At 40.7% G+C, this 27,005-nt stretch overlaps 1 protein-coding gene across 5 annotated transcripts in view; it reads left to right on the forward strand.

Moving 5' to 3' along the window:
- The window catches only part of LOC107225884 (GPI inositol-deacylase), a 223,323-nt gene that overhangs the window by 835 nt on the left and 195,483 nt on the right, over nt 1-27,005 (forward strand). For all 5 annotated transcript variants that reach the window (XR_006903466.1, XR_006903467.1, XM_046734977.1 and 2 more), the window contains exon 2: nt 10-163. Coding sequence is in view for 3 of the 5 variants with exons in the window: in XM_046734977.1 (XP_046590933.1) it covers nt 10-163 (154 nt within the window). In the remaining 2 variants the exon portion in view is untranslated. The remainder of the gene's footprint in view (nt 1-9; nt 164-27,005) is intronic.

Consider the following 27,005-nt stretch of genomic DNA (forward strand, 5'->3'; position numbering starts at 1 on the left):
TTTTAATAGCACATTCCACTACAAGAAGAAATCCAACAACAGTATCCAAGATATGGACTATACGCGTATGGCGAAGGTTTCACCGTATCGAGAATACGAGCCATGCACTTCTCTGGTATTCCAGTATTATTTATCCCTGGAAACGCTGGTTCACATCATCAAGGTGAGTTTTTCACTAGCCAAGTTTGAATTTGTGATGCTTTCTCAATTCTCCCAATCACCTGTTCTTCGTGAAATATGAAAATGTTCTTGTACAACAAATATACAAAAATGTGTCCAAAATCTCTTGAAAAATGTAAAATTATTAAATCAGTATAATCGATTCATTGGCAGTCGGTTGGGTCCGGAAACTTCAATACAATTATTGCATTTTGTTCGTCTAGTTACTACAAATTATTATACCCATTACAAATTGCTGCAACAGTACTCTAATCAGGGTAGCCACAAACCGGGAAAACTCAGAATATTTAGATAAATTTGTCTATCAGGAAAAGTCAGTAAAAAGTCAGGGAATCATGATAGACCATAGGGAAAAACTTACTTTTTTATAAGTCGTTTCCAAACTTCAGCAACGCTCCGTAAATTCAGTTGAGTTAACTTTCGAAAATGGTATTGTTGAATTTCTAATTATTTGTGTGAAACGAAGCAATACTATCTGTTAGTACATCCAAATTTATATATTTAAGGTGCACAACTTCTCGAGATTTGGGTTATAAAAGCTACCAAACATCACTTAATTTTCATGGGCAAACGTAAGGGAATTCTGCATTTTTTGATGGGAAAAGTCAGGAAATTTTATTTGAACAAAATTTTCGCCATCCTGTCTAATCAAACGAAGCTTGGGTATCCTAGTGTATGTGAAATTTCGACCTATCAAGCTTGATCAAAACAGTTCTGATAAAAAATAAAGACATATATAATATTCAGCCATAATCTCACTATAGCATGCTTGCAAATAGCTAATCTGGTTCTAAAAATCTTTCAGAATTTGCTTATCGTAGCTCAGTATCAGTGGAAACTTTGATTGTCAATAGAATTTGATCGAAACTTGAGTTAAGCCGCTCTACTGTCCCAACTTATCTCAACCTTCAGCTTTATAATGACGCAGGGCTTACAAATGTCTTATAATTTCTTTAAAGTAGGAAAAATCCAATCCCAAACCACAATTTGGATGTATTGAATAAACATGACTCATAATTCCAAGACAAGATTCTGCATCTGGGTAGTAAGATATTTGTAGAGTGCAATAATTTCAATTAAATAAAGAAGTTGTTTGAGTTAGAAGGTGCTTCAGATATGACAATTTTTGTAGTACATTTCTATCTTGTACTTAGCTTTTCAACCTAATTTTCGAAATTAGCAACATTATTCGGTTCCTTCAACATTTTAACATTCAGAATAAAAAACTTGAATTGCCAAATGCCAAATTCTAGACCTAGTTTTGTGAAAAGTGAAAATTAATTCGAGTTCAGTTTAGTGAAGTTTGATATTCGTACCTTATACTATGACTGTATGCACCTAAATACATACCAGCTCTTGTTATTCTCAATAAGTCAAGTTACTCATGTTATGGCTATTTGTCAGAACATTGGAGCTACAGCCAAATCGAGATCTTCTCCAGAAACACCAACATCCATTGCAAGGATAAAAAAAAGTACAGAGAACCATGAAGTTGAAGTTTGTAATGTGATTGCAATGATGCAATTTTTAGAAAAATTGTTATTTTGTTACTTTAGGATTGTTTGTAATTCGGTATACCGGAACAAAGCACGACATATTCATATTTTACAAACTCAACTCTTATAGTCATTCTATCTGAGACTTAAAAATATACATTCTTTTCAGTGTTTGTTACGCTAATGTTATTAACTTCAACCTTGTAAAAAATCAGCCATTGTAACAGATTCAAGTTCAAATTACAGATCATTAGTTTGGTGCCTGACTGGCTTAAAGCAAGCAGATGACCGCTTAGAAAAACTGAAAAACTTTATGCCATAACGCCAGTAAAAACTCAATTTTACACCAGATTTTATCCGAGTTAGCTAAGTAATTTCTTTGAAATTCATAATTTTGGGTGAATACTTAATTTTTCTAACCAAACTCATCTAGCAGCTCCAAAAAATTGTTTCTCATTCTTTTTATGCGCATATAATTATTGTATAAGACAGGGTGCCGAAACGAATGTAAACTCTCCTAAAAAGTCTTCATTATGATTGTCCTAAAGTTGGAAATGTAAAGTTCAACTCAATGATTCGAGATTTAAGACAGTGACTGATCATAATGTATGAGATCCTCCGTCACTGAATTAGTACCCACAGAAGATAAAGCTCTAATCCTGTGCTAGTACTAGATTAGGCATAACTGCATTCATACCTATCGACATATACATGGATTTAGCTTTGGAATTGTACAACCAAGTTAAGTTTGATGGTATTGCCTACATTTTTACTTCAATCGAAAGATTAATAATTAAATGTGACAGTATACATTTTTGGCTTGAATTGATATCAGGGGTTAAGAAGTGACAGGGCGTAACTTTCAGTAGTTTCTAGGCTTTGATTCTGTGATCTTATTACCATAAGGTCGTATATGCCCACCTTTAATATAGAGTTATATAAGAGAAAAATTGAGCAGTGCATGCAGCTGGCTGCCATTTTGCCGACTTGATTCAAGCGCTTGTATTAAACAAACCGGGAATAATTGAAAATTGTGGATTTAATATTTGGCGGTTTGTTCACCTTTTTTGGATAAATAAAATAATTATATATAATAAAATAAAAAATTTGGTAAATATATCAAGCTCCGATGAGATGTTTATGTGATGAGTTGAGGGCGCGAGAGGGAAAAAGGTTTTGAATCTTAATTATAATTAAATTGATTAATTTGATTTAATAAGCTTTATATTTTATTCAACAGAATTTATTCGTTCAATGTGAACTGGTTACAAATTGATAATTCTAGATTAGTACTCGAGAATTTGAATGGCGAAGTTAGCTAGTTGCTCGGCCGAGTAACGTTGTATGAAACACAATGGACTATTTCAATGTATAGCATAGGGATTGGAAACGCAAGAGAGCAAAAGAATTATTTCTACGAGACTAAATCAAGAGTCAAGATGTCAAATCTGGTGGTATGAGTCTAGCGAGTGATTTTGCGTGCATTTTTACTCGGGGTCCTTGTATATTAGTGTACTTAGATATTACTATATCATGAGTTTTTGATGTGTTACATTCACTGAACTCTATACATACTGGGATGTACGCGGGCCACATTGACCATCAGAGATGGAGACCGATACGCTGAGCATTGAACCCGGTTTCATGTTGATAAATTCTGTTGAAATAAAATAGTGATTTCACATGATTATTAAGGTAAATTAATTACGGACCCGTGAATGTGCATATTAAGGTGTAAATATGGTGAGACGGTGCAGCATTATTTCATGCAAAGCCGATGCTTGTTTTGGCAAAACCTGTCATGCGTAAGTATATGATTGTACCGATAGAAACGAATGATTGTATCTGCGCCCTTCATTTTTTCTATATTTAAAAGCAAGCTGAATCTTCTGATGATATAATCAAGTTGAGTAAGTTATTTTCGGAATTAAAAATTTGTTTTCTTAGATTTCCTATTAAAGATACAGAACTGGAGAAAAAGTGGGTTGACACTATACCAGCTGGTTTACTGGTAACACTGCTTCTAAGTTTATATGCAGCCGGCATTTTCTGTCGGAACAATACCATAATACTTCAACTGGTAGAAATTTTTTGAAAGAAAATGACATCCCAACATGTTTCGAAGTACTTCCGTGTGGCGAACCAAATAAAACCAGTAAAACCATGGTTAGTTGGTGTTTTATGTGATATATCAAATCATTTGGATTTCATGTTATACAGGTGAAATGTGTTTCTAATAATATGTTGTTTCAGATCACAAATACTAATGTGAACGGTGATCAAAGCGCCAAACAGAAACGATGTGCAGCGGAGAATTTAACAGATCTAGGGACTATTTGTGTTGAGGATAAGGTACGAATTACAGGCTATACATAGTATAATGTATCTTGTATACATATCAATAGTATGTATGTTACTATAGGTCTACATTTAAAGAATGTGTGATTGATAAAAGTGTTATAACATTTGGAATTGTAGCAAAACATGTTATCTGAAGTTGCTAACAACAAATGTGACGCTAGCACCCAAACATCCCAAAAGCGAGCGAAACCAACACCCAGAGTGGAGGCATTGTCGAACAAAGTAAATATTCTGGAGAAGCGTTTAAAATGTCGGGATACAAAGATGGGTGTTATGGAAGCAATAATAAAAACCTTGAAGGATAACTCAACTTATTCTGAAGGTATACAGGACATACTAGAAAAACGTTTCTCTGGTGATACATTAGAATTGCTACCGAATGAGATCAATGACGTTACTTCTAATAACAGACAATACTCTGATGACATTAGGCAGTTCGCATTGACATACTATTTTTACTCTCCTAAAGCTTACGCATTACTCCGTAACTATCTATCACTACCTCACCCCGAAACCATGAGAAAATGGATGTCAACATACGATTGTGAACCTGGCCTATTAACTAAAGTTCTTAAGTACCTAGAGACGTTTCTGAAACATCATATTCGTGAAACTGTTATAAAATTACACCAAGAAAACAAAGTTTCTCGTGATATAGCTTCAATATTATCGATTGGAAAAACGACTGTTAATAATATTATTAAAAAGTGGAAAGAAATAAACACTTTGGTAGACAAACAAGTACCTGGAAGACCCAGAAAAACGACCAGACGCGTTGATAAAGTTATTAAGAGAAAGGCAGTCGTGGATCCAACGAAGAATGCTGCAATTATAACACGTGAATTACGTGAGGAAAACTTGGCTGATGTTAGCAGTACTGTTTCACGTAGATTGAACGAAATTGGACTATTTCGATGCGTCGGAGATAAGACACCGTTGATTAGCGCAAAGAATATGAAGGCGAGATTAGAATTTGCTAAGGAACATGAGAATTAGACAGTCGAAGATTGGAAAAAAGTTTTTTTTTTCAGACGAGCTGAAAATTAATTTTTTTGGAAATGACGGAAAGAGCTATGTTCGCGACCAAAAAATGCCAGATATGATTCTAGGTATCAAATACCGACTGTAAAACATGGAGGAGGTAATATCATGGCGTGGGGAGCTTTGTCATATAAAGGCGTCGGCCCTTTAGTAAAAATAGAAGGCACTATGGACAAAGGCGTGTATAAAAACATCTTAGAAAATCATATGCTGCCCTACGCGCGTCAAAATATGCCGCGAGGATGGATTTTCCAACAAGAGAATGACCCCAAACATTGATCAGGACTTGTTCAAGATTTATTCAAGGCAAAAAAAATTCGTGTTCTCGAGTGGCCAAGTCAATCTCCTGACTTAAATCCTATTGAACATTTATGAGGAGAGCTAAGAGTTTAGAAGCTATCAATTGTTCAAATAAAAACGATTTGTGGGAAAAAGTTCAAGAGGAATGGCAAAAAATTGATCACACAAGGATTAAGACGTTAATAGAATCGATGCCTCGGCGATGTGCCTCTGTGATAGCTTCAAAGGGCATGTCAACAAAATATTAGTATAATTTGATCTTATGACGTGTTGGAAATAATTTTGGTTTCTATTTTTATAGTTTATTTTTCAGAAGTTTGTTTGGCCCGAAACTTTTGATCACATAAACTTCATATTTTTTGTTATAATTTAATATTATTTTGTTGAAAAAAATTGTAAGTTGTTCGGTTCGACAATATAATTGATTCAGTTTAAATAGCAATACTCAGTTTTTTTTCACCCTCATCCATACAACAATTATTAACGAGAAACAGTTTGGCCCGAAACTTTTGCACGCCACTGTACAAGCTAAACTTCTAGCCCAAATAATAGTCGAGTTGTATAACGTAGGAGTCACGGTTAGATCTCTAACATGCGATGGTAAATACCAAAAAGGTGATTTCTTTTCGAAAAATCTTGATGAGCTGAAAACAAGCTTCACCCATCCATGTGGACAATCACAAATTTATTGCATGTTAGATCCATGCCACATAATTGAGTTATGTAGAAATACTGTGGGCAAAACAAACGACATTGAATCACAATCAGGTAGGATTTCATTTGAATTTATAGACTTTGTATGATGTTCAGGAAAAGCAGGATCTAACGCTAGCAAACAAATTATCGTTAGCACATATGGGTTTCAAACGAAAAAAAATGAATGTGCAGCTAGCAGTACAGACAATTAGTTCAGGAGTGGCTGATGCCATTGATTATTTGAGGGTGTGTAAAAAATCCGGTTTTGCTAATACTGAGGCGACTGTCAAATTTATTCGTATTTTTGATAGACTATTTGATATGATGAACTCGAGAAATTCGTTTGATAAAGGGTTCAAATCATTATTAAGGCCGGAGAATTTACAATATTTCAAAGACGTGTTTGCTGAGAGCCGTGCCTATACAATTGAAGGCGTTTCTGTGTTAGATCATGGAAGAAAAACTTTTGCTTAGGGCTTTGCGATAAATACTCATAGTTTCATCAATCTGGCAGAAGACTTGTTCAATTTAGCAGACAATCCTTTGAAGTTTTTTTCAGCTTACAAATGCTCGCAAGATCACATCGAATTAACTTTTTGGTGTATCAGCTCGCGTGGGAGGGTGGCACAACAATCCAAACTATTTGCAGTTTAAGGCCGTCCTCTAGTTTCTCGGGTCGAAAAAATCGATTTTTTTTTTTTTCATAAATCACATCTACAACATGTGTAGAAAATGTGTGCCAAAGGATTTTTCGATATTCGAAGTGGTTCACAAGTTATGGCCCTGGAACGGAGCAGGAGCGCGCGCCGGGCTGCTCCGAAAGCCGAGCGGCGCTGACCATTGGATTGATATCCCCAAATCTAACTGCTACCTGAACCTTTTGTGAATTAGGCCCGAGTAAAGGGGAGCCGAGACCGTTGACAGACGCTTTTGAATATTGACTAAGACGCCGTGAAGTTTTAGTTCAGTCTTGCTGTGGCAGTTGCGAAGCGTACTATATTTTCTCTTGCGAGTCGCACGTAGCTGATTTTTTCGATCGACCTAAAAAGCGAAAATTCGCAGGCAACCGACACACTTTTGAACAAGACAAGTCGTTTACATCGGCGTCAGCGACGAAACTTCGTCAAAATAAAAATTTTGAAGTGAACGTTGAACAGACTGTTTTGTATTGTATTTTGAATTTTGTAAGTGTATTTTCAACCATTTCTTCGGCTGTTATTTGTAAAGAGTGCAAAATTACGGTGACTTTCCATCAACGTGATATACGAGGACTGGGCTTTAAAATTTCTATGGCGTGCAAGTGTGAGAAAGAAAAAGAAATAGATTCATGCCCAAAAATCTGGACTTTTGCTCCGAAGCACCTCCATTCTGGGCCAAAAGTGGTTGAAATCGCCACGTTTCTCGCTGTCATAATCTTCAACGAAGGATTCGAAGCTATCCTGAAGACCTTGGAAACCATGGGAGTGAAAATCGGCCCACAAGCTAAAGGATATGTTCAACAGCGTGATAGCTCTCGGATCGACCGTTCAGAAAGGCGCACGAGCGATGTTGTAGAACAGGCCCGAATCGCGAAAAGAGAAGACAGAGCAGCTCTGCGTGACCTCCAAGAAGAAGAGGAAGGCCTATTGTATGGTCCAGGCATAGCAGATTGACGGTGAGATGGAATTTTTAGTATAAATCACATGCGCGAACTTTCAAACGCGTTTTTCTCGAAACACCATTTTTCGAAACGGTAACCACGATATTTCAGAAACTATTGCACCGATCGTGTTCAAATTTATACAGCATCTTTAATATGTTATAAGCCAGCGATTGAACTAGGATTATCATGATTGCTTCGATAGTTTTTTTCGTACGAGCGAAAAACTTAAGAAAAAATGAATAAAAATTAGAATGTAATTTTCAAAAGTGTATAAAAGAGTCAATTTTTGTAATTTAGAATTCACTCTAGTTCAATCGCTAGTCTTGAATATGAAGATTAAAATGCCGTTTGGTTTTTTGATTTCAGATAAGCAGAACAGCCGCAATCTTGGTTACCGTCAAGCACCTCTTTTACTTGATGTCTTCCTGTCGGCCACTATAACTGCTATTCTATTATATATTTTGACTTCAAAAAATTTGTAAAGCTTATTTAAATGTTAATAAAGATTATGCAAAAATAATGAGATTGATTATTTCGATGCTTTGCCCGTAAAAAAATTATTGAAAAAGCCATAAAAAAACAGCCGAGAAACTAGAGGACGGCCTTAAAAGGTCGGGTGTCACTTATAAAGTGACAATTGTCATTTCCGACATTAGGTTAGAATTTAGAAATCACGAAAACCCCCTGTCCGTCACAAACATAAAGCCAGAAGGCATTCTAGGGCCAACGATTTCTACATTGAAGGTTATGCCGAACTTCATTTTCTACCCCCGATATGTCGAAATCTGTCCATTATTACACTTTGTGCCCATGGAGACTTTTACGAAGATCTATTCAATTTGTATTCATTCAAATATATTTTCATTTTATATTTGATATTTACCTTTGAAATTGACACATGCGTGATGCAAACTCTGCAATCATCTACAATTGTGTGCCTGAATTAGAACAGGAGTGAATTCAGCAACTAGTACGGAATAATGGGACGCGATCCATTTTTTCATCCGCGTTTTCGATCCACGATTTACGTCTGAGTTTGCTGTATACACGATACGACTTCTGGTAATTTTTTTCTCGGTCCGAGAAATCGGTCCGATTTTTATCACCGTGTCAACACGTCTTAAGTCTGTTGCGCTCCCGAGATTTGTCAAAGCGTGTGACTAATATTTGCGGGTCAGTGCGTATACTCGTATATACATGCGACAAGTGCGGATACGTCGGTGGCGGATAGCCTTAGTCACAACTATCTCTTCCCAGCCCCCACTCGCACCGCACGCATTTCAGTATGTATAGATTTCAGTGCTTACACCTTATCGTTAGCTCTCGGTACGTGGCATTTGCTGGGACTAATTTCGTGAATGTGACAGAAATGTGTAACCGGAACTAGGGAGAAGCACGCGCTATTCAACATCATATGATTCTTTGGTGCAGCCTACAACTAGCACTTATGCTGCAGCGCGGTAGGGAGCACGGCGAACATAAAATTTTCATAACGTTTGCAAGAGGAGATAGATAGATAGAGAAGCTTATAGTGTTTTCCACTGGTTGCACTGAGTGCGTACTGGCTCGAACAGGGGGCACTCGTTCCGTGCACGCGTCGCCCGGCATCGGAACAAACCTTCTGAGTGGAACACGCCGTAAAACGTATAAAGGCAGACTAGGGCCATGTTCGTAAATTGACCGACAGTACTCAAAATTCTCTAGGACAGAGTCAGAGCTATTCACGAACTTGGAAACGCAAAAGAGATGAAAGATTGCTGACAGTACTGTCAGTCAATTTTCGAACGTAGCCTAGATCATAATTTCTCCTAAATCAGAAATAATGTGACGTTACTCGACCGACTGCGCAACTGTCAGTTTTCAAAGCAAGTGATAAAGAAGCCAATTGAACAAACGCAACGGTAATTTTTTGTTTGTAAATAAATGTCACAGATGTTAGGCACGAGCATACAAGGGGAAAAAAAATTGACAATTTCACTGAAAAGATAAAAATTAATAAGCATTAAGTCAAGTTGTTCAAATCTCCTGAAATATACCTAGCAGTTAACCTCTAAAAGCTGAAAAATGTGTATCCATACTTCGATATCGGACATGCTATGGATTACTCCTGTGAAATTTAAAATTTTGGGAATCTCTCCTCTATCTTTCGGTTCCAGCAAGTCATCATCACTGCTAGACGAAGATGAAATCAGATCTAATAAAAGAGTTGCTGTCACAGCATCTATTTCGACTCTTTCACGATCGGCAGCCATAATTGCACTGCTTTGACACCGACTTCCGATTTCAGGGCAATATTTTATGCACTCAGTGCTAAATTCACGCACCCGAGCTGCCAGTGGAACCATAGTGGAACACGCTGGAAATACGAGTCTACCGCTAGTGCGCTCTCAGTTCACACTCAGTGCAACCAGTGGAAAACGCTATTATTTATTTCATTGCGGGGTAGTACCCCCTAGCAAACATAGACAGATATGTATAAAGATAATACATACATATAATATAAAGTAAGGTGGTTGGTGAATTATAACAAAATATTAAAGAGTTTGTGATAGGTAGTATTGATTAATTATCACAGTATTTCACTTTTCATGTTTAATTTATTCTCTTTTTTCTTACATATTCGATTTGAACGCGTCGCTGGTTACCTCTCATCTGAGCCCCTCGCTCGTTCCTATGCTCTCTTCATATAGTTTCAACTTTTCTAGTACTTTCTATATCTTTCCACATCTTTCCATATATTCATGCCAGATCTTTCCTTTCTACATTACTTACTCACTCCAGATCTTTCTTCCCTACCTTACCTACTATCGCTTCACTACTTATCTCTCAATACAAAATAAAATAAAATAAAATATTTAAACATTACACTGGCACCACCGTGGGCACCACGCAAATAGGCACAGTTCAATGAAAAGCATACATACACAGAACGGCCACATTCCGCGTACATCATACATTGTACAGCATACAGTACATTAGACGGTTTCACTTATGTCACACATCAGCCTAGTCATACATATAACCCTCGTCGCACACGTTCAGCCTTTTCCGCATGCAGGTGCTTAAGTAGTCTAGCACGAAACATAGGCAAGGCGATTCATGTTGGCTTGGCTAGAAGCAGTCTAATATGCCAGAAAGCCTTTGGTGAATGGCCTTATAGAAAATACAGTCAACAATGTACAGTGTGCGATCGCGCATGGTGAGCCATTCGAGCCTTCGTCGAAAGTCGGAGATGTGCAGAAACCGTGTTTACCGAAAAATGTAGTGCATACAATTGTTAAGCGCCACAGAAATTTTATGATCCAGGTCCTCAGAAAGGTTAGTCAACACTCCCATGCAGTAGTTGCTTATTGGAAAAACAAGGGACGCAACCTAGTTGTCATCTTCAGTCGATATGGAGTAGACGTGCTACGCTTACACCCCCCTCCCTAGCAGAGAGGGGAAAGCTGCATTGCACAGACCGCGGTTACATATCTTGAACTGCCAATAACTTTAGCTTTAGTTTTATCCACATTAGACTAATAATAAGACGGTTCCTTGCACTCCACAACCAAATACTCTCAATATGGGCATCAACTAAGGCTGGCGCTTCATTCACCTTAGACGGCGAGTAACTGAGATAGATGATGAGGTCATCTACGTAAAGCAAATGGTGACATCGCGAGAGGCACTGGGCAAAATCGTTTATAAAAAAGTGAGAATAATAGCGGGCCGAGAACACTATCTTGCGGTACACATAACAGAAGAGGACATAGCTGCGAGGTTACACTACTAGGATCGCGAACCACTTGCGTGCGGTCCAACAGGTATGAGTCGAACCACTCAAGCACATGCAGATGGTCCGAAAGATCGCAGCTTCGATAGAAGCAGCGCATGGTTTACCATGTTAAACGCTTTGGAGAAGTTCAAAAACACCACCAAAGTCACCATGCGATCATCAATCGCAAACCTACCGTCATCCACCAAGCGCAAGACGGTTGATTGTGCTCCCACGCCTTCACGAAAACTAGTCTGACGTGGATCGAGATAATTACCGCGCGCTAGATGCACTGCGAGTTGATCATATACTATCCGTTCAACCACTTTAGAGAGGGCGCAGAGAAACGAAATTGATCTAAAATCTGATGCGCCAATGGGTTCCCGAACCTTCGCTATAGGTATAATAATTGAGGATTTCCACAGCGATGGAATTGCTGCCGTTGTTAGGAGCTAATTCAGAAAATACATAATCAGCGGCATCAGCAGATCATTTAATATCTTAAAGGCCTGTATCGGAAGGTTATCGGAACCACATGCACGAGTTGCAAATCCGTTTCAGCGTACTGTTGACACATCTGTTCATGATCGGTGAGAAGGTGAAGGTTTCTTTGTGCTTTTTGGCAGGATTCTGAACTCCTGAGCCATCATACCGTCAAGTTACAGAGCTAGACATAAAGGGTTCATTAAGGTCATCGACCGAAACCCTAGGGAAGGCAAGGGGGAAGGGGAAGGGGAGGAGAAGTATATTTATTTGATCCTGGAGTTTAATTCTCTAAGGAATACAAGTACAAATTACAAAAAACCACAATAATTACCTAAAATCAATCAAATTCTAATAATGAGAAAAGGAGAAAAAGGGAGAAAGTGAAAGAAACAGCTGTCAACCGTTCGTTCTGCAACTTTAGTCTTCAACAGCGATCCATTTCCATGCAGCATTTCAATCAATACCCGACCCCAATATTTTTACGAAAATTTTGCTCGTTACCGAGGTTAGACGTTACACATCATTGGCGACTATTGTAAGACTCGCAATTTTTTTCATGTTGGGTATGACCCCTAGTAGCATTCTGATGTAAGTCTGCCTGCAGACTGCAACTACAGACACGATGTGTCTACTTTCACATTTAACTGCGGGTCTGTCATCAGAATCTGCATTATTCGAAATCGTGCATAAGTATGTTGCTAGGTGGCAAAAAGTCGCTGTCAGGGAAGGTTTTGTGTTGACTCTGTAGAAAGACTTCCCATAGAGTCTATTCTCAAATTTTTGCAATTGAAGGCAACTCTATTAGGGACACTATGTTGGTTTGGTAGCGTAGGCGTTCTAAGGTCGCTTTGTATTAGTGTCATATTTGTGTGACCTTTGATACCAAATGCAGTAGTTACACTGACAACAGGGCTTTTCTCACTTTACCTCAGGGCCTGAGACTAAAGCAGCTTCCACCAACTGTTTCCTAACAAGTCGATCGTGGCGTACGTGACTCTTAGGCGCGTTGGTCCGAGGTTACTAATTATAGTCTTATAGTATTACTATATTGCGAGCTTAAGTGCGGTGTTCACCCTCAAAGTCACGATACACAGGGTTATATGCGTACCTTTATTTCTAAAATATTCTTACTATTTTATTCGAATATAATTCAATGATACAAGTTTTGTATATTGAGAATACAATTGTACTTACTTATTATCTACAGTAGGAGCTAAATGGACAGCCTTTCAGTATAAGGCCATGCGAGCGAGTGCCCCTCGACACGTACAGTCGTACGCACAACAATGCGGCATCCCCCACCCTACGAACTTACCCCACCTCAGCGCACCCATCGCAATCTGCGCTGCGTTGTCATTCCTCATCGCGCGTGGCTCTCGCTTTCGAAACCAGCAGTGGGAGCGATTAGCAACTAGCCATTTTAGAGAATTTTCATCTCCTCGAGCCCCGCGGCAGGACCACATATAGCATCCATTGTATTTGAATATTCTCTTAAGAGTATAATATTCTATATATTTTATTGTTCAAGGGGGTATATACACTCATTTCGAGAAATTCGGAGACATTATTTGAAGAGCGATTTTAGGAAAAGTAAAAGATACTTTGGGGAAGTTATTGTTTGTAAAATTTTCTTGGGTATTCAGGAGTATTGTAAAAAAAATCTCAAATCGCTCTAAAATGGCGAAGTTATTCGCCCGCAAGTGTGCCGCGGCGTTCCGCGCACGCGTTGGTGGTGTACGTCACTACAGTTGATCGGAGGTTCTGAAAAAAAAAAAGAAAAAGTTTTGTTCATCGTAATAGATATATCTTTGATGTGAACCAAGAATACAGTTGAAAAAAAAAATCTTAGAAGTTGGAGACTATTTAACCATTGACCTCAATTTTTAACGAACATATTATTTAATCAATAAAAATTGGGTCCTACATTATTTATGAACGTTAGTTCACATCCAAAGAAATGGAATGAGAAAGTGACTGCATAAATTTGAAAGCGATCCGAACCTGGGTTCGTGAGTTATGGCCGTCCTCTAGTTTCTCGGGTCGAAAAAATCGATTTTTTTTTTTTTTCATAAATCACATCTACAACATGTGTAGAAAATGTGTGCCAAAGGATTTTTCAATATTCGAAGTGGTTCACAAGTTACGGCCCTGGAACGGAGCAGGAGCGCGCGCCGGGCTGCTCCGAAAGCCGAGCGGCGCTGACCATTGTATTGATATCCCTAAATCTAACTGCTACCTGAACCTTTTGTGTATTAGGCCCGAGTAAAGGGGCGAATATTGACTAAGACGCCGTGAAGTTTTAGTTCAGTTTTGCTGTGGCAGTTGCGAAGCGTACTATATTTTCTCTTGCGAGTCGCACGTAGCTGATTTTTTCGATCGACCTAAAAAGCGAAAATTCGCAGGCAACCGACACTTTTGAACAAGACAAGTCGTTTACATCGGCGTCAGCGACGAAACTTCGTCAAAATAAAAATTTTGAAGTGAACGTTGAACAGACTGTTTTGTATTGTATTTTGAATTTTGTGAGTGTGTTTTCAACCATTTCTTCGGCTGTTATTTGTAAAGAGTGCAAAAGTACGGTGACTTTCCATCAACGTGATATACGAGGATTGGGCTTTAAAATTTCTATGGCGTGCAAGTGTGAGAAAGAAAAAGAAATAGATTCATGCCCAAAAATCTGGACTTTTGCTCCGAAGCACCTCCATTCTGGGCCAAAAGTGGTTGAAATCGCCACGTTTCTCGCTGTCATAATCTTCAACGAAGGATTCGAAGCTATCCTGAAGACCTTGGAAACCATGGGAGTGAAAATCGGCCCACAAGCTAAAGGATATGTTCAACAGCGTGATAGCTCTCGGATCGACCGTTCAGAAAGGCGCACGAGCGATGTTGTAGAACAGGCCCGAATCGCGAAAAGAGAAGACAGAGCAGCTCTGCGTGACTTCCAAGAAAAAGAGGAAGGCCTATTGTATGGTCCAGGCATAGCAGATTGACGGTGAGATGGAATTTTTAGTATAAATCACATGCGCGAACTTTCAAACGCGTTTTTCTCGAAACACCAGTTTTCGAAACGGTAACCACGATATTTCAGAAACTATTGCACCGATCGTGTTCAAATTTATACAGCATCTTTAATATGTTATAAGCCAGCGATTGAACTAGGATTATCATGATTGCTTCGATAGTTTTTTTCGTACGAGCGAAAAACTTAAGAAAAAATGAGTAAAAAATAGAATGTAATTTTCAAAAGTGTATAAAAAAGTCAATTTTTGTAATTTAGAATTCACTCTAGTTCAATCGCTAGTCTTGAATATGAAGATTAAAATGCCGTTTAGTTTTTTGATTTCAGATAAGCAGAACAGCCACAATCTTGGTTACCGTCAAGCACCTCTTTTACTTGATGTCTTCCTGTCGGCCACTATAACTGCTATTCTATTACATATTTTGACTTCAAAAAATTTGTAAAGCTTATTTAAATGTTAATAAAGATTATGCAAAAATAATGAGATTGATTATTTCGATGCTTTGCCCGTAAAAAAATTATTGAAAAAGCCATAAAAAAACAGCCGAGAAACTAGAGGACGGCCTTATGACGTACACGAGGTCAAAAAATGTGATTCGTGGGATTGAAACTTTGCAATTGAAATTGGCATTCCCTGTTTGCAATATATTTGACTTTACTTACTTCAGTACAAGCCTACACTATATGAAGCGCCTTCTTCGGCATTGGCAGCATCTTCGGCATCCTTTTTTTTTAATTCTTCTAGCAACTCTCGCCTCTTTTGTCGCATTTTATGCCGGGATGCGTGTGACAGACAAACGTGTGTCTTCCAGTGCTTCGCAAGCTGCTACCGCATTTGGTCCGATAACGACATTAAGCTATTGCAGGATTTGGAGAAAAGTGTCTGCTCCATCGTTGAATGTACTACCGGAAATGTATGCAACAACTTCAACAATCACGCTTCCGCTAAATGACATTTTTGAAGTGATTTTCCAAATTTTGGAGTTCAAACTCTCATTATTACTTTGGGTCAAGCCTCCTAAACACTTCTCCAATAATTCGTCCCTACTCAGGGCTTCATATACCGGTCTAATCGCTTCTGCTGCAGATGCATTGAGTGCAGGCTTCTGAGTATATGAATCCATAGACTCTGCGTACACTAGCTTTCCGCACAAGGAGGGCAGTTATCATGCTGGGGATCGCTGTCAGTTAAGCATTTGTGATAATATGTTGTCCATGTACTTCATGTCGGCGATGGATTTGCAATTATGCTGCGTCGTCTTATCTTCTAGATCAATAGGTAGTAACGCCAGTTGCTGCTTAATCCACCACAGATTTTTAAGTATTTTAAAACAATTGCGCTTCTATCCCTAGGGGCAGGGTCGATCCCCATAATGTCATTACGTTTTTCTGTGCGATCCGTGACAGTTTTATTTTTCGTGATGTATAAGTGCGGTGAAAAATATTCTTTTAGTGGTTTTAGCATTTGCTGAATGCGTAAATATAGGTTCATCATCTAGAGAATCATCGAGGAGTCCTCGGAGACGTGAGATTTCGTTGCGGGACCCGTTTCTGGCTAAATTACGTCGTCTGGAAGATGAGAACAGACGATCGCGTCCCATTGACGGTCATTCGCGGCGAGATCGTTGGAGATCGCAGTTCAACACGAGGTCGAGATCGCGTCATGCACGGTCAATCGATTTTTCAGGAAGTTGTGATGAAGAGAACGGTGAGCGTGTCGCTGTTAATCACAGACGAACTTCAGGTTCTAATCGAAACCTCTCTACAGTGAAAAATCAAAAAAGGGATTTTTCACCTCGAAGCTCCGACGCAACGAACGGTGAGCGTTATCTGCGAGAAACGTCACGTTCACGTTGTAGCCGCTCAGTTTCAAGTCTTCGAAGAACACCGTTTTCCGTCAAAGAGTCAGATGTAGAGGGCGGTCAGCGGAATCTGCGAGATCCGTCACGATCTGAGCCATCGGTAAAACAATCAACGGCAGATGATAAACCAGCACCGACAGAGCTTGACAAATCGACGTTGGGTTTGCTCGGTATGATTCAGCGAAATTTGATCAACTTGGTCCGAATATTCACTTAGCAGTCGCGGAGCGATGGACAAAAATTTTGCAAGACGATCTTCCGAAAGATCCGAAGCGGGATCTACAACCAAAATATTCCACAATTGGAAATTGCCGTCTCACCAGAGCTCGAAAATTATCCGGAAAGCAAATCTGCCCTGTCACCTCTGGCGATAAAGAAGGACGCCTATAAATACACGGCACAAAATCAGCTGGGAGTGGGTATTAACACTGTTGGTGCGGCGTTAATAGAAATAGTAAAGGCAGAAAATAGTGATAATCAAGAAATTAACACTTCGAAATTTATAGTGCGTCTAGCAGATGCTGGAAGAATCCTGTCAGACTTGCATCACGATATGTCCAAAACTAGGAAATCATTTGTCATTCGGGGATTAAATCCGATCGTGAAAACTATCGCTGACGAGAGTACAATTGATTCACTGTTGTTTGGCGAGAAGTTCGCCGAAAATCTTAAGACGGCGAGATCTATGGAAAAATTTTCAAAAGATCTGACAAATCTGGGCGGTTACCGTAAAAATTTTGGCATGAAAGCTCAAGTCTAGTCATCGCATTCGAGAAAAACTGAATACTCGAATTATCAGCAGTTTGAAGTTAAACTACCGTCGCCCGTCTGGGGTGAGTTACCGAGGTACTCAGCGGAAGGAACAGAAATCGAGAAATTTCGAACTCAAGGACGACCGACAACAGAAGGATCAAACTCGGTGAGAGTAACAGGAAGGGTGCGTTATTTTTTACTAGCATCGGAAGAATTAACTAATGATCCATTTATTCTAGAATGGGTAAAAGGCTATGTAATATTTATTGTTCCCCTTGGGGTTACAAAGACTTCCATTTTCCTCTCCCTTTACCATATTTTTACATGTTTGCTTAACCTATTCTTACTTCCTACCTTATTCTTATTTATTTTCTAATTGCCTGTGCCCTGTGTCGTTGCCTTGCCATTCCCTTACTTTCCCTCTTATCCTTTTCTTATTCTTTATCCTTATCTTTACTTAACCTTATCCTATTCCCTATTCGTCCTTATCCTAATCGACTTCCATTTCCCATTCATCTCTCACTCTTTCATTCTCTTGTACATCCTTGATCCTTTCCAGTTCTCTCATCCAGACTTCTTCCACCCCCTCCTCACCTAACATCTCCCTCCCACCTCCTGCCAGCTTTCCCCCCTTCTATCCCAGCCCACGCACCTTTCCCATATATGCTCCCATGTTTCGTCCTCCCCCCCCCGCTCACCCTAAACTTTCTTTTTTCCTCTTCTTCCCAGTACCTTGCCTCCTTCATCTCGCTTCCTAATCTAAATCTTGCCACCCTTGTCCACCTGCTTTTCCCCCATCCCTTTCCCAGATACCCTGGTATCCCTTCTCCTTTCAGTAGCCTGTACCATCTGTTGTACCTCGATTCCCTTATTTTCTCCCACCTCTCTTTTCTCTGTTCTTCCCTCTCTCTCTCTCTCCTCTATTTCCCTAAACTTCACCTCTCCCCTCTCACTTCTCGCGACTACCTCTCTACTCTCTGCTCCCCTTTCCGCAAAGAAACTTTCCCTTTCTCTTTCCCATCTTGATCCCTGCCTCCCAACTTCTGCCTTTTCCCTTATCTCCTCTCAGCATCTTCTAGCTAACTCGCTACCCTCCCCTCTCTCCAGCTTCCTTTCAAAATTCTATACCCTTCTCCTTGCCCCAATCCTTAGCTTCTCTCTCTGTATTTCCCCCTTACTAGATATCCCGGTGTTCGCCCATCCACTCCAAATGTCCATCTCAAAAATCTATCCTGTACCGCCTTGACCGCCCTCCACTCCCTCCACCCCCATATCTCCGATGCGTACTCTATTACCGTCCATACCAGCCTGTCAAATAACCAAATCCTTTTTTCCCAATCCCTCCCAAACCTTCTTTTTCCTATTCCCCATAGCGGCCTCATTACTACCTCTGCCTTCCGTACTCTCTCTTTCACTTGTGCTTCCTGTCCCCCATTGCACTTTACTCTATACCCTAGATAGCTGAACTCTTTAACCTCCTCTATCCTTTTCCCTTTCCATCTCCAATCCATGTTTTTCCTTCTGCCACCTCCTTTCCTTAATCTCATAATCCTTGATTTCCCTACATTTACCGTCAGCCTTTTCCTATCCATATACCTTTCTAACATCCTAATCATTACCTCCATCGCTAGTAGCACTATGTCATCAGCATACGCTGACGTACATACCCTGCCGCCGGCCAACTCCACCCCCCCAACCCTTCTCCCTCTCCCCATTTCCTCTTCTAAATCCGCCAGCAGCAGGAAGGACTCTTTGTTTCCTTGTAAATTTCCTCTATCCTTACCCTTAGCCGTTCCCTCACTCCTCTCCTTTCCATAGTCTCTCACAGCACCTTTTTGTCCACCGAATCGAACGCCGCTTTTAAGTCCACAAAGAACGCCACCATCTTTCCCTTATCCCTTCCCACCTGTCTATTGATTAAATAGTTAAGCACATGTACGTTGTCAATTGTACCCATTCCTTTCCTGAAGCCAGTTTGATTTTGCGGTATCATGCCCTTCTCCTCTACCTCTCTTTCTAACCTTTCCGCTGATGCCATCGCATACACCTTATACAGAGTTGGCATCAGCGTCACCCCCCTATACTCTTCTACCCTTTTTCCCTCCCCCTTCTTTACTATCGGCGCTATCAATCCCTCTCTCCAATTCTCTGGCCAGCCCTCCCCCACCCAAACTCTGTTACATGTTTTCCCTATTCACTGCTCCATCTCTTCCCCCCCATACCCCCATACCTCGCTAACTATTCCATCACCCCTGGTCCCTTTCCATCCCTCAGCTTCCCTATCACCTTTTTTATCTCTTCCCTCTGCAGCTCCCCTTCCTCGTCCCCCTTCCTATTTGCCGTCCCCCCGCCTTCTGTTACCTTGCTTTCCACTCTGCCTAATAATCCCATGAAATACTCCCTCCACTCCTGATCGCCTATTTCCTCATTCACCCTCTTCCACTTCTTTCTTTCCCTGTTAACTATCTCCCATACCTTGCTTTCTGTCCTTGCTTCCGTTGCTTCTTTTATAAAACCCGCATTTTCTTTCTTTTCCCTCTCCTCGCATAGCCTATTATATTCCCTTCTTTCCTTTCTATACGCTTCCCCTTCCCCCTCCCCCTTTCTCCAGTTCCTTAGACTCTGCCCAACTTCCGTTTTTTTTCGCCTACATTCCTCATCCCACCAACCCTTACTCACTTCACTCCCCCTCCCTCCTACATTCAAAGCTCGTCTAAACTCCCTTATTCTTTTCTCCATCTCTTTGCCTACATCCGCTTCTCCTACCCCCTCCCATTTGACCTCTGTTCTAAACCTCATCCTACCCTCCTCTGGCCAGTTTCCTTTACTAGCTCCCCCTACTCTTTTTCCCTTTCTTGTCCTAATCACTACCCCCCTCATCCACACTATTACCGGGTGATGGTCCGAGTCAACCCTATCCCCAATCTCTATCCTTTTGACCCTATCCCTTACCTCGCTGTCTCCTATAGCGTAGTCTATCACCGTTACCCCCACCCCTCCTACATACGTAAATTCTCCCTCCTCATCACCCTCTATGTTCCCATTCATTATTGCCCATCCTGTCTCTTCCAAAAATTGCACCAGCTGCTTACCTTCCGAGTTTATTTTCCTGTCCTTTGATTTCCTACACCTACTCTCCTCTCCTTCCCCCCAACATCCTCCCTCCTCCTGCTCTGTCCTGGCATTAAAATCACCCCCCCACTAGCACTTTTATTCCTCCCTCTACCTGTTCTGCCCGCTCCTTCAATTCCCCTATCTTCCCTTTTGATCCCCATTTACGTATATTCCTATTACTATCCATTTTTCCCCCCCACGCTTATTTTCTTTATTATCATCCCCTCTTTTACTTCTTCCCTCCCTCCCTCCCCACTTACTATCTCCTTTCTTACCCCTGACAGCATTCCGCCTATTGCTCTTCCCTTCCTATTTCTTCTCACCGCATACTGCACTTCCCATTTATACTTTGCTGGCAACTTATTCCTAATCTTTTCCCATTCCTTCTTTTCCATCCAAGTCTCCATTAAAAATATTACATCCCACTCCTTTAGACCCTTCCAGAAATCTTCATCCTTTCTCTCCCGCCCCCCCTGCCTCTGCCCCTCCTCGCTGCCGATTCCTCCGACTGCCTTTCCCTGCGTACCCCGGCCTGTGCTTCTATACCTCCCTCTTGTCTTTCCTCGCTTGCTGTCCTTTCCCTATCGCCTTCCCCTACTTTTCCCCTCCCCTCCCTTTGTCCCTCTTCCCTCTTTCTCCCTGCACCGTCCCTAAGCACCTCTCCTATCTCATCCCACTTCCACATTTTCCCTTCTATCCAGATCTTTGCATACCCTATTCTTACTCTGATTCCCCTTCTGTCCTCGATAGCTGCTATCTCCCTCAACTTCCATTTCATTCTCCTCTCTGCCCAGGTGAGATCCTCCTCTCCTCCCTCCCTTTGAGGAGGCTTTTTCTTCCCATTACCTGCCTCTTTTGGTCCCTATTCCCTAGCCTTGCTATGCATATCCCCTTTTCTCCCCCCTTTTTCGCGCCTACCTCCCACATATCCTTTACCTCGACCTCTACCCCTATCACGTGCATAATCTTTTTCAACCCTTCCTTTTACCTTCCCTTCTCTATTCTCGCTCCTCTCAATACTATATTTCCCCTTCTTCGTTCCTTTACTTTCCTCTCTATGGCCCACTCCATCTCTTTTAACCTATCTATTGTTACCTGCGCCACTTCCGCATTCCCCTGTCCCTGCACCTCCCCCCGCCTTCTGCACTCTTCTTTTCTAATTCTTCCAGCCTCTACTTTACCCTTTCCATCTCCCCCCCTCTCCGCTCTTCTACCTCTTCTAATCTTTTACCTATGTCCCTTATCGTTTCCTTCATCTCCCCCCTCTCTACTTCCCACCGCTCTTCCCTTCTAGTCATTTCGCCTTTAATCTTCCCCATTCCTTCTCTGATTCCCCTTCCCTGCCCTTTGACCTCTTCTAGACCTATCTTTAACTCTTCCCTAATCAGCCTTAGCATATCCTGTATACTCCCTCCCTCCGCCTTCCCTTCTTCACCTGTCTTGCCTTCCAACTCTTTCTCTTTCCTGTATCTCATCTGCATCCTCCTCCCCTTTTGCCCCTTCCTCCACCCGCTTTCTCTTCCATAAATCTAGCACCGTCGTCGCCGATCCCAGGCTATGCCTCTTATCCCTCCCTAACGATGCTACTGCACCCGGCCTACCTTTCTTTTTCTTCTCCTCTACTCTGTTCACCCCTTCTTTATGGCCACCCGCGTTGCTCATACTCATTCTCTCCGCCACCGCTCCCTACCTCATCTACCTGCCGCCTATCTGTCTCTGCTCTATCCCCCTTCCTACTCCCTAGATGTCACCGCCTATTTTTTCTAGGGGTGTGCGAATAATTCGAACTTACGAATTATTCGTTCCGAATCGAATATTAATATTCGATTCGAAACTCGAATCGAATAATTCGAAAATTCGAATTATTCGAAAGTTCCCGAATAATTCGAAAAATTTCGAATAATTCGAAAAGTTTCGAATAATTCGAAAAGTTTCGAATAATTCGAAAAATTTTGAATAATTCGAATTTTTTGCGAATTATTCGCGAATTATTATATAATTAGCAAATTTTCGAATATTTTGAATTCGGAGTTTGTTATGTTCAATATTCAAATAAGAAATTAACAATTAATATACATTTTATTTAAACTATTAAATATAATTACACAAATAGAACAATTAGTATGAAAATTTACTACAAATTTTTGTTCAAAAATGATAAATACGATACTGAATCTGGTGATAATGAAGTTCGTTTATCAGATACAATATCACCAGCAGTGGAAAATAATCTTTCACTTTCAGCAGAAGTACAATTAAGTACTCCTAAATATCTTCTCGCCATAAGTGATAATCGGGGATATTTATTTTTTTCTTGTCGCCACTAGGGGTGTGCGAATAATTCGAACTTACGAATTATTCGTTCCGAATCGAATATTAATATTCGATTCGAAACTCGAATCGAATAATTCGAAAATTCGAATTATTCGAAAGTTCCCGAATAATTCGAAAAATTTCGAATAATTCGAAAAGTTTCGAATAATTCGAAAAATTCGAGTTATTCGATTCGAACGATATTCGCACACCCCTAATTTTTTCTTATCCTTCCCGTTGCCGTCCGCCGGCTCTCTCTGACTTACCTCAAAACTCTCCCCCTTTTTTCACCTGTCCTTCCCTTCTATTCCTGCCTCCCTATTCCCATCACCCGTCCGCCCATCGTGGTCTTCCCCGCTCCTTCTCTGCCCTATTTCCTTTCCTCCTCTTCTTTGCTATCCTGCTAAATTCTCGCCTTTCCACTCACACTCTTTCTCACACCTGCCACTCACATTCAAACCGGAAACGGAAGTCCGGGTAAAATGCTATGTTATTCCGTTTGTGAGTCCACCTCAACCGAGATTTGAAAATGGAGAACCGAGATTGTCTCTACAAGATATGTCTGCTTGTGATTCGGAGATTCAAAAATTACTCGTGAAAGGTGCAATTTCTGAGTGTAAAGAGTGTCGAAATCAGTTCATCTCACCTTACTTTTTGATACCTAAGCCGAACGGTAAAATGCGTTTTATTCTTAACTTGAAAGAATTAAATACATTTATTGTTGCACTGTATTTTAAAATGGTTGATAAAAAGACGGCTTTGCGATTAATGCGTAAAGATTCACATATGGCGTTGATAGAGCTGGAAGACGCATATTTCTTCATTCCTGTGAAGCGTTCTTCCAGGAAATTTTTTAGATTTAACTTCAAAGAGATGCTGTACGAATTCAATGGTATCCCTTTCGGTTTGTGTACAGCACCGTTTGTGTTTACTAAGTTACTGAAACCGATAGCTCAGTTTTTGAGATCAAAAGATTTCCTATTGGTATGTTGTTTACACGATATTCTTTTGTTTGGACATACAGCGCAAGAGTGTCGGAAAAATGTTCCAGGAACTAGAAAGTTGCTAGAGTCTGTAGGATTGACATTAAATTTAGACAAATGCAAGCTCGAGCCTTCGAGGGAATTGAATTTCTAAGTTGTCTTTTCGACTCAAAAAATTTTTTTCTCGAGTTAACAATAGAAAAAAGGAGGCAGATTTACGATCTCGTTACCAAATTCAGAAATATTCGTTGCTTTAAAATCAGAAACCTGGCTGAGTTTATCAGCGTACTGGTAGCCGCGTGTTCGGCGACGAGATATGGGGCTGTATACACAAAAAATTTCGAGAGAGAAAAATTTTTAGCGCTCGAAAGATCTGATGTGAATTATAATATGAAAGTGACAATATCGGAGAAAGTTCACCCGGATTTGGATTGGTGGATGAACAACGCAATGACATGCGTTAACCAAATTCGAGAAGATCTTTTTGAGATTAAAATCTTTAGCGACGCATCTTTATCTGGCTGGGGAATAGCCTGTGACGGAAGTCGATCACATGGTTTTTGGAGTACCCAAGAACATGAGGAGCATATCAACTTTCTAGAGTTCAAACGGTATTTTATGGGTTAAATGCTTCGCTAAAGATAGACACTCGTATGAAATATTATTTCGCATTAACAATACTACTGCGGTATCTTATGTTAACCGTATGGGTAGTATTCAGTTCCCGAAGTTATCAAGATTAGCAGAACAAATTCGGCAGTGGTGCGCAGCCCGCAATTTGTGAATTTTCGCATCGTATATTAGTAATCGCGATAATAAGGAAGCTGACGAAGAATCAAGAGTCAGACAAAGTAAAACAAAGTGGGAGTTAGCCAAATGGGCTTATCAGGAAGTAGAGTTATCCTTTGGGATTCTCGATATTGATTTGTTTGCAACAAATATAAATGCGAAATGTAGCAAATTTTTCTCCTGGCACAAAGACCCGGAGGCTTGGGCGGTAGACGCGTTTACTATCTCGTGGACGAGCTTCTACTTCTACGCTTTTTCACCGTTTGCTATGATTTTGAGAACGATTCGTAAAATAATTTCTGACAAGGCAGAAGGTGTTTTAATCATACTTCTCTGGTCTGCACAGTCATGGTATCCCTTATTTCGAATATTACTCGTAACCAAGCCAATTCTTTTTCTTCTGAATATAACTTGTTGAGTGATAATTACAGGGAACATCATCCACTGCGGGAGTCACTTTCCCTGGTTGCCGGGAAATTATCGGGAAAGCGTGTAACGATTTAAATGTACCGCGGGTAGAGTGAAAGCGAGGACCAAGGGAACTTTTGCTCACAAACTAATCACGTGTTATACACCGCGGCTGAGCCCACCTTAGTAGTATAACAAGGCCGGTTCTGGATAGAAACACCTTCTTTACCGACCAAGCCGAACAATTCGTCTATCCGTGCATCCCAGACGCAAACCCTTGAAGGTTACCCCCACTCTCGTGAGATAAAATGTGCTCTGCCGACCGCTCATCGGTAAGAAAATCTCCCAAATGACCATGATCGTTGGTAAAAAATGCCTGAAATTTCCGTGGTATTACCCCTTGTGGGATAAATTGTGCTCTTTGTCGGTAAAGAAAATCATGCCATCGAGCAGGGTCAGTAACTGCATTACCGAGCGCACTCCGTGAATCCTCAGGCGTTCAAGCGGACCCCGTGGATCCTCGAACGTTCGACCGAGAATCCTGGCATGTGTCAGGTTTTGAGAGCTTCCAGATGGTTCGAGAAGATTCTCACGGCCTTGAACGAATCTAGACTGACAAACAATTCGTCCGACGTGTTTCGACTCGACGGTCAGCGGCATGCGGTCAAAGGATTTCGGTGCGACGTTGAATTCTGGAAGGTTCTGAAATTTGTATGCTTCGACCCTGAACGAATGTAGGCTGACAAACAATGCGTTCGACAAGTTTCGACTTGACGGCGAGCGGCCTGCTGCTAACGGATTGCGGTGCGACGTTGAATTTGGGAAGGTTCTGAAATTTGTATGCGGATGCTTCGACCCTGAACGAATGTAGGCTGACAAACAATGCGTTCGACAAGTTTCGACTTGACGGCGAGCGGCCTGCGGACGACGGTTTGCGGTGCGACGTTGAATTCTGGAACGTTCTAACGTACAATCGAAGACACATCATTTCGGTAGCTTCTGGAAGTTTTTCAAGGATTCTGTGTGTCTGGTGGGAGGAATACGGCTATAAAAGGCTAAATTTCAGGTCCGAAAGACAATCTTGCACCTTCAGCTCTCATGAAGAGAACTCCAAATAAAGCAGAACTAAAACAGCGAATCGATCTGTTCTTAAAAAATATTCACGACTTGAAAACCGTTAATAACCAGAAGTCAAAACTCAACAAAGTGACAAAAAAGTTCGCAAATCTAAATTTATCAAGAAACACGTAACTGCTAAACATTTAAAAAACTGGATTTCACAAAACTGAACAAAGTTGCCAGTGTGAACGAATTTCTACCGACGAAGAAATTGACGGAGCTGGAAATTTTCGAAATCTACAAAGTCACCAACATTCGACGAGTCCAAACGAGGTTTGGACAGCGTGTCGTCACAGATCTGAACGACGAATTCAGCGTTTTCTTACCGGCACGGATTGTGCGACTGCTGAACGAGGACGAGACCCAATACCAGAAATTGGTGCAGACGATGGAGGAGGAGCGGTTGCTCTTGCAGTATCTGGGTGGCCAGTACGGCCAAATTGAATTCAAAGATGCGTCGACTCTCGCCTAATTTGTACACCGTACCTAGACAACGTGTGCAGCGTCTCCTTCTTACCAGCATGGACCGTGCGACTACTGAACGTGATCAAGAACCAATTTCAAAAACTCAACAAAAAAAAACTTTCGAAGAAGTTTCCAAGCATTCTATGTTTCATAACGTTTAAGAATATTGTATAAACATTTTCACAAAGCTTTTATTTTTTTTTTGCTGTACATTAACTAGA

The sequence above is a fragment of the Neodiprion lecontei genome, chromosome 3 (assembly GCF_021901455.1).
Source record: "Neodiprion lecontei isolate iyNeoLeco1 chromosome 3, iyNeoLeco1.1, whole genome shotgun sequence".
NCBI classification, from domain to species: Eukaryota; Metazoa; Arthropoda; class Insecta; order Hymenoptera; family Diprionidae; genus Neodiprion; species Neodiprion lecontei.